The sequence below is a fragment of the Panicum hallii genome, chromosome 6 (assembly GCF_002211085.1).
Source record: "Panicum hallii strain FIL2 chromosome 6, PHallii_v3.1, whole genome shotgun sequence".
Lineage (NCBI taxonomy): Eukaryota > Viridiplantae > Streptophyta > Magnoliopsida > Poales > Poaceae > Panicum > Panicum hallii.
The window spans coordinates 7,156,141-7,168,217 of record NC_038047.1 but is presented as its reverse complement, the minus strand read 5'-3'; the positions used below and the strand labels follow the sequence as shown (position 1 = coordinate 7,168,217).

At 45.6% G+C, this 12,077-nt stretch overlaps 1 protein-coding gene across 3 annotated transcripts; it reads right to left on the bottom strand.

Annotated features, from left to right (window-relative positions):
- Positions 1 to 2,733: 2,733 nt before the first annotated feature.
- LOC112896197 (E3 ubiquitin-protein ligase MBR2-like) lies at positions 2,734 to 7,178 on the bottom strand. Of its 3 annotated transcripts, XM_025964117.1 has the most exons (6): positions 7,041 to 7,128; positions 6,402 to 6,455; positions 4,526 to 5,267; positions 4,000 to 4,071; positions 3,714 to 3,860; positions 2,734 to 3,134 (listed from the first exon to the last, which is right to left on the bottom strand). In XM_025964117.1, the coding sequence occupies exons 3-6, from the start codon at positions 5,252 to 5,254 to the stop codon at positions 2,997 to 2,999; spliced, it is 1,086 nt and encodes a 361-aa protein (XP_025819902.1). In that variant the 5' UTR covers positions 5,255 to 5,267; positions 6,402 to 6,455; positions 7,041 to 7,128; the 3' UTR covers positions 2,734 to 2,996. The 3 variants fall into 3 exon arrangements, with proteins under 3 accessions (XP_025819902.1, XP_025819901.1, XP_025819903.1); XM_025964116.1 differs by lacking the exon at positions 6,402 to 6,455 and having other exon boundaries at positions 7,040 to 7,178; XM_025964118.1 differs by lacking the exon at positions 7,041 to 7,128 and having other exon boundaries at positions 6,334 to 6,427.
- Positions 7,179 to 12,077: the final 4,899 nt, after the last annotated feature.

Genomic DNA, 12,077 nt, shown 5'->3' with positions numbered 1-12,077 from the left:
GGAGCGCGCGGCGAAGGGGCCGAGCATGAGCCGGAGAATGGGGCGGACGACGACGAGCCACCACGATGACGGAAGGAGCAAAGAAGGGCACTGACGGCGAAGCTCGATCCAGCGGCGGTAGAGCTTGATTTGGAGGCGGCGGAGCTTGATTTGGAGGCAGCGGAGCTCGATCCGGGGGGCGGCAGAGCTCGATTTGGAGGTGGTGGAGCTCAATTTGGAGGCACGGAGCATGACTTGAGGCCTCTGCTGCTTCGACTCCGGCGACCTCGGTCCGAACCTCCTGCGGTTGACGGGCGGCACGTCCACGGGACAAGGGGAGGCAGCGCTAGGCTGCCTGAAGGAGCCCGCTCGGCTGGCGCCAAGGCCGATGCAGCTGCCTCGGCCAGCCATGCTCCCCAAGAGAGCCCGCGCGGCTGGCGCAATGGCCCCGGCCAGCCATGGCAGGAGCCGACGCCCAGGCCGCTGCCCAGGCCGGCCATGGCAGGATCCCCGCGATTCTGGCGGCGGCCGAGGGGGCTCGAGGTGGAGGCGGCGGTGGGGACGTCTCGGCCGCACGCGAGCTGCCTCCTCTCCTCCGCCTCGTCGGGGTCCTCTCGCTCGAGGTGGCCGCGGCGTGCGGATCCACTCCGGCGACCTCGGCCCGGACCTCCCCGCTACCGCCATGGACGAGAAGACGCAGGCGGCAGTGCACGACGGGCGGAGCTTGTGCGGGAACAGGGCAAGGAGCCGAGGATGAGCAAGTTGAGCTCCAGCGTCGTGAAGGAGGACGAGGAGCCGGCGGCGGAGGTAGACCAGGGCGAACAGAGGACGAGGAGCCGACGGCGGAGGTAGACTAGGGCGAACGGAGGACGAGGAGGAGCCGCGCCGGCCCTGCTCTCGAGAAGCTCGGGCAGGTGGCGACAGGGATAGGCAAGCACAAGAAGGGGGAGGGTGAGGAGGGGAGAGAAGAGAAGAGAGAGGAGGTTAAACGAATGATGATACAAATTAGAGGGGGTTTTCTATAAATATTTTTTAGCGTGGCACCGAGAACGCGGTTTGGGGATTTAAATAGACGTTTGATGTTTTAAAGTTCGGGAACCTAAATAAACTAGCGGGACAAGTTTATGGGCCTAGATGCATTTTACTCTTTTTTAAACTCTAAAGCAATGCTAGTTAATTAGAGGAATAACTATTTCCTAAATAAATAAAATATTAATGAATAAGCAGTTAAACACGTGATTTCATTCATGCGGCTGCGTTCCATTTCTTGTTGCTCAAAATAATATGCTTGTTCCACATTTATAATTAGAAAAAGCTATTTTCTTTTTCCTTCCTTTTGGTTCATTTCTACGTGCTTTAGGCTCCTGATACAATTAGTAAAATACACCACTGGTTCTCAAACTTTCAAAATGCACATTCAGATCCTTAATCTTACTAATTGTATCACGTGAGATTCAAATCACAGTTGCTTAAACTAAATAGAAAATTATATAATTCATTTAAATACAAAGTTATATAAAAAAGTACATAAAAAATTATAAAAAAATTTACTTGTACAAATATGTTCAAATAGAAAAGATCTGTACAGAAAATTTGTAGAAAGCAAAACTCATATGACAAAATTTGTAAAAATAATCAGAAAAAAGGATAAATTTTGGAGGAAACATTAGAAAAATATTTGAGCAAAAAATTTGAAACAAAATTTTGAAGAAAATTTAGAAAATATAAAAGTTGAGCACTACGAGTCAAGTTCAAGAACCGGCGGTATATTTTACTTTAATAAAAATACAATATCTTCCTTTAGTCCTTGACTAAACATAAACTCCGCCTATTCTTTGAATATGTGGTGGCAGATGGCTACACAAGTCTGGATCTGTATTGCGTATCACAACAGAATGTACAGGCACACCGACCGTAGACCTTGAAGCCCTAACTAAATCTGGCTACGCGAAAAGAAACATGGTAGTGTTTAACGTGTTTAACATGTTTACCGCCGCTGCTCCTTCGGGAACTTTAGGAGTAATATGTGTTTTCAGAATGGGTAACGGGCTCGTTTGCAACAGCTCTTGAGATCCATGATCGCTTCCTTCTGAACCTCAGAAATATTTGTGGGAAATCTGACGTCTGTGAGCCGGTAGTCTTGTTCTGATCTGTTGTTTGAGCTGGAGTTGGCATGTGCGTGCTTGAAGGAGATACTCCAATTCTAACAATGACCCCTGGTGTACTAAAAAAAATGCTTCTCAGGGTACAAATTGTATTAAGCTATTTAGCTATTTTTTATTAGAAAAAGGAGATGTACTCCACACTTTAAAAAAAACACTTGTTTGGAATCTTGGAATTGAATTCCATTCTAATAATCATAATTTAGACATATATATGGAATATATTTGTATACTACTGTTAGCCATATGAGGGGGATACTTATATGCTATATTTCTACTATAAGTGAGTCAAATAGCGTGCGGGACTATAGAATTATTTTTGATGAGAAGCGTGCTATAAGTTACGGAATAGAAACATAGCTTGGTGGTGTATAGAATCAATTTTCATCTCCCATCCTATGAATTTTGGATAGCCTTATATCTAAAAAGTGGTTGGAAAATGGTGGGATGTCAAAGTCTAAGCCAAATAGCCTAGTTTATTAAGTAGATTTCAATTTCTCCGAAATGAGAGGATCCAAACGCCCCCTAACAAGAAAATCAGCATTGAAACGACAAGAAAATATGCAAATGGCAACCAGAAATTGCACCATCAGTGAAGAATTCTTGGTGTTTCTATAAAAAGATAGAGAAAGACAGGCTTTAACAGACTTCAGTTCTTCAATATCAAAACTGAGAAAAACCCTTTCTGCTTGGACTTATTTTCCTGCTACATTTAGCTTGCTTTGGCTGAGTATGAATTGAACGAGATGGACAGCTTGGGATTGAAAGGAATAATTCATTCTAGAAACAGAAAGATACAACGTAGTCCTATGTAAATATAATGAATCTATAGGTTTCTTTGTTTCTGTAAGAACTCTACGAGCTGACAGCAGAAGCGACGGATTTACAGATCGGGCACCAGTTCTTTTGCCCAAGCCACTGTTGGATGCAAGTGACATGGTAGTAGTGCTCGCATGCCATCTTGGCCACCTCCACACCAGAAAAATACTCCTCCTGGAAATATTACATCAAAAGGAAACGAAAATAAGACACCACTTATGCCGAATATGTATGCCTCTAAGTATGTTGTGCCCAGGGGAGTCTCACACCTCGTGGTAGCTGGTTTTGAGCCTGATTTAGGTATTTCACCCCTAATTTTTGTAATTCAGTCCTTGGTAATTTCTTGATTTCATGCCAAAAAACAAAAAACTAATCCATTTTGTTTCTCCAGCCAGCAGTACAACCTAAAGAAAACTTCCTATCGGTAACCTTTATAGTATTCACTGTATGCCAGTAGTTACCTAAAGATAATTTCTGACTGAAAGCTTTGCTCAAGTGTGTTTCACATTAATATCGTTATGAATGCCCAGACTAGAGTGATTCTCTCAGAAATCCAAATGGGTAAACCTGAATAGCTTCCGAGGCACCTAATGCTACTTGGATGGTGCATTAACATTGTTCTTTGATAATTTATATCTACCATTGCTAAGAGTATAGAACCGCAGTATGAAAATAGTTGTATATTTGAACAAATGGTTACTGTAAGGAATGTAGAAAGAAATCTAGTCATGCCGTAACAATATATGAACATACCTGACATATGATGCATTTGAGGTCACCATCTTCATGGCTTGTCGAAGTTGTGGGCACATAGATGCTTCTCTTCAAACACTCAGAAAGTGCACCATCTGAAAGGCCAGTGCTTACAGTACCGATTCTCTCCCCAAGAGCAAGTAATTCCTATAGCATAACATATTCTAGTTGATCACAAAACCAAAAAAAAATGCTAAGATTCCAAACGAAATAGGTTTGATAAATTTTTTTAACATAAATATGGATGGGCTTCAGTAAACACTGTCAGACTGAAGAATATATGTACCTCATAAGACATGTCATCAATGTCCATTCTCATTCCCCTATGCCGATCGTTAAAGACATAGTAATCTTCAACCTGCAAGGCATAATGTCATTCCTAAGAACACACAGTTCAACATTGCTGGCAACATGAGTTGCCTCTGTCATCACCGCATTAACATCACTCAATGACAGATTAAAAGACAACCAAAGTACTAACTACTAACTCAAGGAATCACTTCAATCAGAATAGTCAGAACACCAATAGTTCCTATACAGATAGGTAAAGTGTAGGAAAAGACGGAAGTGTCTTTGAATTTTGAAACGGTAATGATGAAATTTACTGACGGACAGTGCAGCAATTGTATACCATTAAGGTCAGAATTTGAAAAAAAGTATACAGTAGGTTGACTAGACACCACACCACCCTAGATGGTGCCCATAGTAACTAAGTTTCAGTGAATGCAGAAGAGCTGCATTTCTGATGCAGTTATATCTAAAATGGGTGGATAATTAACGATGTTTATGGTGATATGTATAAGAAGATGTACCTCTTCACTTTCATCCATATCAAAGCGCCAGTATTCATTGGAATCATCCAAACTGTCCTCCAATGAAGATACTGGACCTCTCTGAATTCCAGTCCTGTGTCTGAACAAGCTTCGAGAAAGACACCTGCCTGACGGATCTTGGTTGGAGTTTCTTCGCACATCTTCCCTAGTACTTCCACTACTGTCTCTGGCTCTATGCATCCTGACAGCTTCTGCAACTCTTCCTCCATCCTTTCTCATTCTTGAAGCTGGCCGACATATGGATCTTGAAATCGATCGGCTACTTAAGGAACCAGAGTTGGATGTGTTTGATGGTGATAGGCAGGGACTACTCCCTCCACTCAATGAGCGCTTTCTTGATGCATTGACCCTTTCTTTCAACCGGGCCAGTAGATCACGTCCGGCATTTTCTCTTCTTCTTGGTTTATTGTCAGCCTCACCAAAAGTACTTGCTGCATCCCTGCCGGTGCTTCCATCATAAGAAATACTTCCTTGAGGGGACATCCTGTTAGATTTCCTCAAAACTTGTGATCTCTGAGGACCTGATGTTTCCTTCGATGTCTTGTGCATCTTCATGTCTTTGTTTGGGAAAAGCTTACTGCTGCATCCAAGCCGTGTACAACAAACACTGGCCTTGTGGCGCGGGCTTTCCTCCCTGAAGAGAAGAATTGAGCCTCCTTTGGTGACAAGAAGGCCACTGGCTGTTCGCCTTCCCATGGCTTCATCCATATCAGATATTCAACTGAAATAAGAGGCAGATTCAATTACTGAAAGTTGAATATTTCAAGTCAGCCAGGTCAGAATTAAATTTAATTGACGACACAAAACTGTTTTAAACGGATTAATTACAGTGGGCAAGAGAATGACACATCGAGAGTTCGAGACCACACATACTATCAGCATACTAAAATCAGGCATCTTACCTGTTCATATGACAGAAGATAATAATGAACCTACTAGGCACACATACTAGGCACACATAAGGAGTGCAAATGATGCATAACCAACCAAGATAGAAAAGGGACGTTCCTAAACCTACACAGTTCAAAACTGAGTATCTGAGCAATACTGCTTTTGTGTCCAAAACTTGCCGGCATTAGCAGGAAGAATAAATGACTAGATGAAACAAGGTATTTCCCTAGCCGAAACCAAGGTATCAAAGAGCCGAGGTCAGGGGTCACATATATAGGAGCTGGAACATAAAAGGTAGCAACCATTGACCAGTACTTGCTGAATTTTGCTTGCAAGAATAACATAAAGACTGACCAAACTTGACCAGCACAACCAGAATGACATTGACGTCTATGTGCACATAATTGGGCAGTCTAGCCTAATCAACTCCTTTGTCAAAAACTAACTTCAGTTAGGTAAATCCTAGGAACAACTCTACTCCCATGTGAATTAGGTACCGAGGTGCTTCCTACAACCGTGAAGCTTATGGGAGGATGAAAAACCACCAGAAATAAAGTTACTGGTAGCCTGGCTCCCCCTCCCTCCCTTTCTAGCTGACATTATTGCCTTTGCTGAAAGGTGAATCCACTTATACCCACACTAGCACGCCAAGCCACTGCGGATCAACGATTGAGACGTGATACCCAAAGTACCTGATGAATCCCGAAACATAATGATACTTTATATCTCGGCACTGAAAAAAGACCGATGGTAATAAATAAAGTAATAGGGAAACGCAGGAATTTGTAAAGGCTGAATTAAAGAATGGCAGGAAAGCAGGGGAAGTCCTAGGTTCCGACGAGGGTCAAAGGATGGATGTTTGCAACAGGAAATAAATGGGAATCAAACGAACAAACCCGTAATTCTGGGATTATTCAGCCCACAATATCCAGGGAATTCCAAGGCATCAATCGAAATGGATCACCTGTTGTTGCCGCATCCAAGGAAACACGGAGGACCGGGCGTCGTCTCCTCTCCCGGTTGCAATTGCATTGGAAGAACCAATTTATGTGGCCGGGACGGGAGAAAACGAAACCAAAGAGAGAAATAAATAAAGCGGCGAGCGAAAGAAAAAACAGAGACCGATCGAGGATCGAAATGTCCGCCGCTGTTGCGGCGTGAACCAATCCTCCAGGAATCGCCCGCTCGACAGGAACAAGGAGTCAAGGAGAAAACAGGCAACCAGACAATCCCGATCCTGCCGATCGAGACAAACCGATCGATCGCAGGAAACAAAGGAAACCCGTCGTCGTCCAATCAAGGAGGACGAGAGCAGGCGCGTGGGGCCGAAGCCGATTTCGTCGCCTCGCCGAGTCCAATTGGGACACGACAGACGGAGGCATCCGCATTCGCCCCCCTTGGAACCCACCATCTGATCAATCACCCTCCCCCGAAACCAGCACAGATGCTTTGCCGATTCAACGCGAGGGGGAGAATGATCGGCGGCTAAAGTGAACAGCGCACGCCCGTCCGCCAGTCCGTCGTCAACCTCCAGCAGCAGGCACTCGCCGAGGAACCCTCGAGGGAGTGGGAGCGGGAAAGGAGGGAGAGAAATATCCGAACCTTCTCCGTCGCGCCGGGGCCTCCCGCCCGCCTTCCTTCTCTCTATCGCTCCTCCTCCGTCCTCGGCGAGGAGAGAGAGACGAGCCAACCCAGCCCAATTTAGAAGAGCGAGAAGAGCGAGAGAGGAGGCGCCTTCTCGTCGTAGTAGGCCGCCATCAGAGGGGGGAGGAGGAAGCCAAATAAGCGAGGGCGGAGACGTCCTCGGCGGCGGCGGCGGCGCGGGGTGCTGACTGAGCACCGAGGGACGCTCGCTGACAGGTGGGGCCGGGAAGGCGCTGGGTGCTGACTGAGCACCGAGGGGCTCCCGCTGGCAGGTGGGGCCTCCCGGGCCCACAGTCCCGTCATCGAAGTGGTTCGAGGGCACCAACGGCGTTGCGGCCACGTCATGTGAAACAGGGGAGGAGGGGTAGTAGGCTAGTAGTGCTGTGCGAGTGGCACGCATACCTCTCGCATTTCGTCTCTTCTTTTCTTGGATTTCTAAGCATCTGTATGTTGTAAATGCAAATATCTTCTAATTATGTCAGTCTTCCTCCATATGATCAGGTCAGAGCAACCATCATGGCCGGCATTCTCCCATTTGATTTTGATCAGAATTCAGCAGCGAATTTAAAGGGGGAAAAAAGGGAATTCAGTTGGTTCATTGGTTTCAAATTGCCCATGTTATTAGCACATCCAAGGTATGGTCAGCAACGCCGTAGTCGCTTAAAGTTCGGCCCAACTGTCAAATTGCCAATATATATTGTAACAAGTACTCCTATTTTCTTAGACGATGTTTGATTTTTCACCGAGTTTCGGTCGCCAATCTAGTTCTCTTATTTACATTCGAGTACTCTTGCTCTCAATAGGTTGCTCCACTCCTACTCTCAAGTCTCAATAAGTTGCACAACAAGGACAGTTCGGGCATTAGCTGTGTCTTGGCAATGCTGACTCTGCGTTTTGCACCTCTGAAACAGTTCAAACAATCGCCGCCCTGATGCGATGCGTTCCAGCGGGTTTTCCTATGCTATCTCCGATCCTAGCGCTTTACTCAATCAATAACTCATGCCAACAAGCATCTCATGAGATAGTGCTTGCATTGTAGGTATATTGCATTAAATGGTTCGTTTACGTGACACTCAGGTATTTAGCATTGTCACACCCTAAATTTTAGTACGAAATTGTGTGCAAAATGTGGTAAAAAGTATGTTTAAAAATTTAAATGTTAAGGGAAAAGGGTTGTTTATATAATTATATTTTAATAAAGATCCTTTAGTGCTAAATGGGTAAGCATGGAGGGTAGAATTTAAATATATGAGGGTTGTTTTGCTAAAGTCAAAAACTTATGTTTAAATCGCAAATGTAGGTGAAACTACACATAGGATATATATGTAGTGTAGTTTTAAAATAGGATTTATGTAAAGTTTGGAAATCTTGTTAAGTTTCAAATTAATTACATATCCTTAGCTCTTCTGCAAATAAGTCTTAAAACAAAGTTGTACATTTTGAAAAACCATACACTTTTGTTTTTGGGCCCATCTCCATATGAGCCCTGGTTTGAAAGTTAATTAAGTATTACAATGGAGTCTCTGTCTTTTCTGGAAATTACAACCGGGTCCCCCTTCGTCTACCTCTCTCCCCGCCGCCGCTCTGGCCATGTGCGCCGCCCCTGCCGCCCCAGCGCTGCTCTGTGCCCATCCACGTGTCGCCCCAGCCTCTACCCCGCCGCTTCCCGACCTCGCGCTGTCTCTCCCTGCCTCGCCACGTCGCCCGTCGTCTGCCCGAGCCGCGCTTCACCACCGCTCGCCGTCGCAGCGACTCCAGCGCCACCTCCTGCTTCCGGTGATCCCACGCGTTACTTCCCTGCCTCGCCGCCGCTCTCCTGACCTTGTGCTGGCCCGCCCTTGCGTCCTCCACATCGCATTGCCGCCATCCGAGCCTCGCCGTGCCACCACGCGCGCCGCCAGAACGCCAGGTCCTGCTTCCGCGCGATGCTATCTTCTCCTGGATCCCGAGCACCCCCTAAAGCTCTTAGCACTCTTGCTCTCGCGTTTGCACACGCACAATTCACTTGATCCCTCCTGCTCCGATCACCTCCCGTCACCCGATCCCCGCCACCGTCCCTGGTCACCGTCGGCAGCCCCACCGCTGTTCCCCAATCCCCAATCCAGCGCACCAACAGCATTGCCGTGACCCACCGCAGCTCACCGAGCGAACCAATCCCAGTTTTCTACACCAAAACTGCCGGACCACAACGCCGACGAGCTCTTTCCTCCGCTGCCGCTCGGCCTCCCGCCGACCCGCCGGTACAGAGCCTCTCCACCCCGACCAAAGGCATCATCAGCACCACATCATCCTCCTGAAGCGATCCCGCCCCTCCTTCACCGCCCTCCATCACCCTAGCCCGCGGAACGCTGGTCGCCATCGCCGCGGGTAAGAGCCCGAGGTCCACCCCGCCGTCGATCACCACCTCCTGCTCGGTCTCCGACCAAATTAAGTTGGGGGAAAGCATCCCCGCACTCTCCCGGTGCTCATGCGCGCCTTGTTCCTCCATATTCGCCGGCCCCTCGTCGGGAACGACGACGCACCGCCACGGCCGCCGCCACCTCTCATCGCCGGCCGTGCTCCGCCACTGTTCCTCGAGCACATCACCCCCATCGTGTTTAGTAGCTCCTGTAGGTCGTGTAGCACCTATCCCTCCCCACCCAGGACCTCGCCGCCGGCGAGAACGCCGTGGACGACGTCGGGCGCCGTCGAGAGCCGGCAAGGGCATATTTGTGATACCTTTTTCTGTTCTAAGGGTCTCTGTGCAAGTTACCAAGGACCCCAGTGTAAACTCATGTGTTATTTTATGTGAGCAAGGCTGCTGACTTGTAAAATTCGTAGCAAATTGTAGAAAAATCCAAAAATTGCCAAACTAGTTTTGTTGGAAACTAGATTTCAAACTCTGCAACTTTTATTAATGAAGTTTGGTTTGAAACTAAATACTTTTGAATCTATTTTAAATCTAAGTAAAAGGGGTATTTTATATATAACTCTTACATACAAGCTTAGCCTCTTAAGATTTTTGGTAAGTAGCATCTTTGGATCATGTGTAAGCTAATATAAAAGTTTCAAACTTAGTATTATTTTTTAGTTTAAGTTCTTTTGAATTTGGGCAATTCAATTTGAAATGATTTGAATCTAGTTAAGCATATTTCTAAAGCTTATTTATTTACATCTTTATTTACCATAGTCTAATATATTGATACATTGTTCATAATTAGAATTTCAAGACTTTATAATTCTATTTACCTAAGATTTAAATTTAAACTTGAAGCTTGAATTCAAATTCAAATATTTTAAGTTTCTGTTTTTAGCAAATCGAGTACTATAACCATAACTTAAATATAAATGGTAACTTAAAAGTAAAACCCCCTTGTTTCATGAATTCATGTGTGTTAATTGTTGGATTGCAACTTTATCGTGAAATAAAATCTTTAACTCAAGCACCATCTCACTTAAATTATTGCATATACGCTCGACGACGGAGACTACGAGCTAGTCTTGGGACAAGACCAAGGGTTTTCTGGAGACCCAACAAACGTCGCCGAGAATCTAACTGAAGCCCCGAACCAAAGTTCGGAAGTTTCTGACACTCCTGCCCCCAACCCCACTCAAGAAGGCAAGCCCCGATGCATACACCAGTATTTCAATTTATTACAATTTTATTATTATATTATATATCTTGCATTACGTCTAGGAGTTGAAATGAAACCCTAGTTGCATAAAATCCTAGGAATCCAATGTATTGTACCCGAGTCCTTATCGCATAGACACTCTGCTAAATAGGACCGGTAAAAGTCGAGTGATTTTCTATCACTCGCGCGATATAGAAGTTGCATGTTTACTAATCTGCAATCACTATAAGGATAATGGACAGGGTCATGTGCAGTATCATGACCTGGAGGTTTACCCTGTCTGTTTTGATAAAAGTTGTTAAGGTCGCAGTGTGTGGTAGTTGTGGCTAAGCGTTTGAAAGTACTAGCCACATGCCGCGAAATATGGTAAAGCGGCAAGCCTAGTAACCAATCGGCCCGGCAAGTGGACATACCTCCCACCACTCGTAATTTTGTTTTTCTCATGCACCGACGTGCGGGAGTGCGTTCCGCACTGCAGACAGGAGTACGGTCATGTAGTCGCGCTACAGACGTATGTCCTGCACAATTGGTGTGCGTACGGTCCTGCAGTCGCTTGTGGTGGCTCTATTCCACAACCCGAAATAAAAGGTAAACGGTTGCTTCGGGACGATCTTTGGATGTTTCAAGCGTGTGAGTTAGGTTTACCTTGCAAGGTTTGAAATTCGATTAAGAATCGTCTGTCTCTCGCGGAATTTGAGACTGTTTATTCCTTCTGCCACATAGAGTAAGAAGTGCAATTATTAATGAAATTATCTTGATGAAATTTAAGCTCAACCTTGCTTGCTTAGTGTAGGTGCTTACCTAGAATGGATAATCAACTAGAATCTGGAAAGCTAAAATTTGAAAATAGATCGTACTCTTTGTTGCTTTTCAGCTGAAAATAAACCCAGAACCTTTACAATGCCTTCATGAGTCTAGTTACCTGGCTAAGTATACCACGAAGCGGGTAAGCCTTGCTGAGTATTAGAATACTCAGTCTCGCTAGTAACATTTTCAGGTATAACCCTCGAGAACCCCATGGATAGCTCTGCATGGCCAACTTCTATTCCATATGGCTGGTCCGTCGAGTGGGATCCGTCCCCGGTTGGCAGTGACCCTCCTGAGTGACACCAGACATTAGGCTGAGCATGGTGTCAACCTTCGCGACGTGTTTAGTCACGTATTTTTTTTCCTTCCGCTGTGAACACGGACAAGCTGTTTAGCTTGTCGTTTTAAACACTGTTTGTATAATTTTACCTTAAGTTTGAGAACGGCTTGTAATAATAATATTATTTTTCTGTAAATTAAAAGTTGATGAGCTGTGCTATGATTGTGAACTCGCCTTCGTGCGAGGTAAAGCTACTTCGGTCCTGTTGAACCGTGGTTGTATCGGGCGGAGACCC

Coding starts and splice junctions, on each gene's coding strand:
- LOC112896197 (XM_025964116.1), bottom strand. CDS start 5,254: ATGGATGAAGCCATGGGAAGGCGAACAGCCAGTGGCCTTCTTGTCACC. Junction 4,072..4,525: donor ATATGGATGAAAGTGAAGAG/GTACATCTTCTT, acceptor TATGCCTTGCAG/GTTGAAGATTACTATGTCTT. Junction 3,135..3,713: donor TCAAATGCATCATATGTCAG/GTATGTTCATAT, acceptor TAATATTTCCAG/GAGGAGTATTTTTCTGGTGT.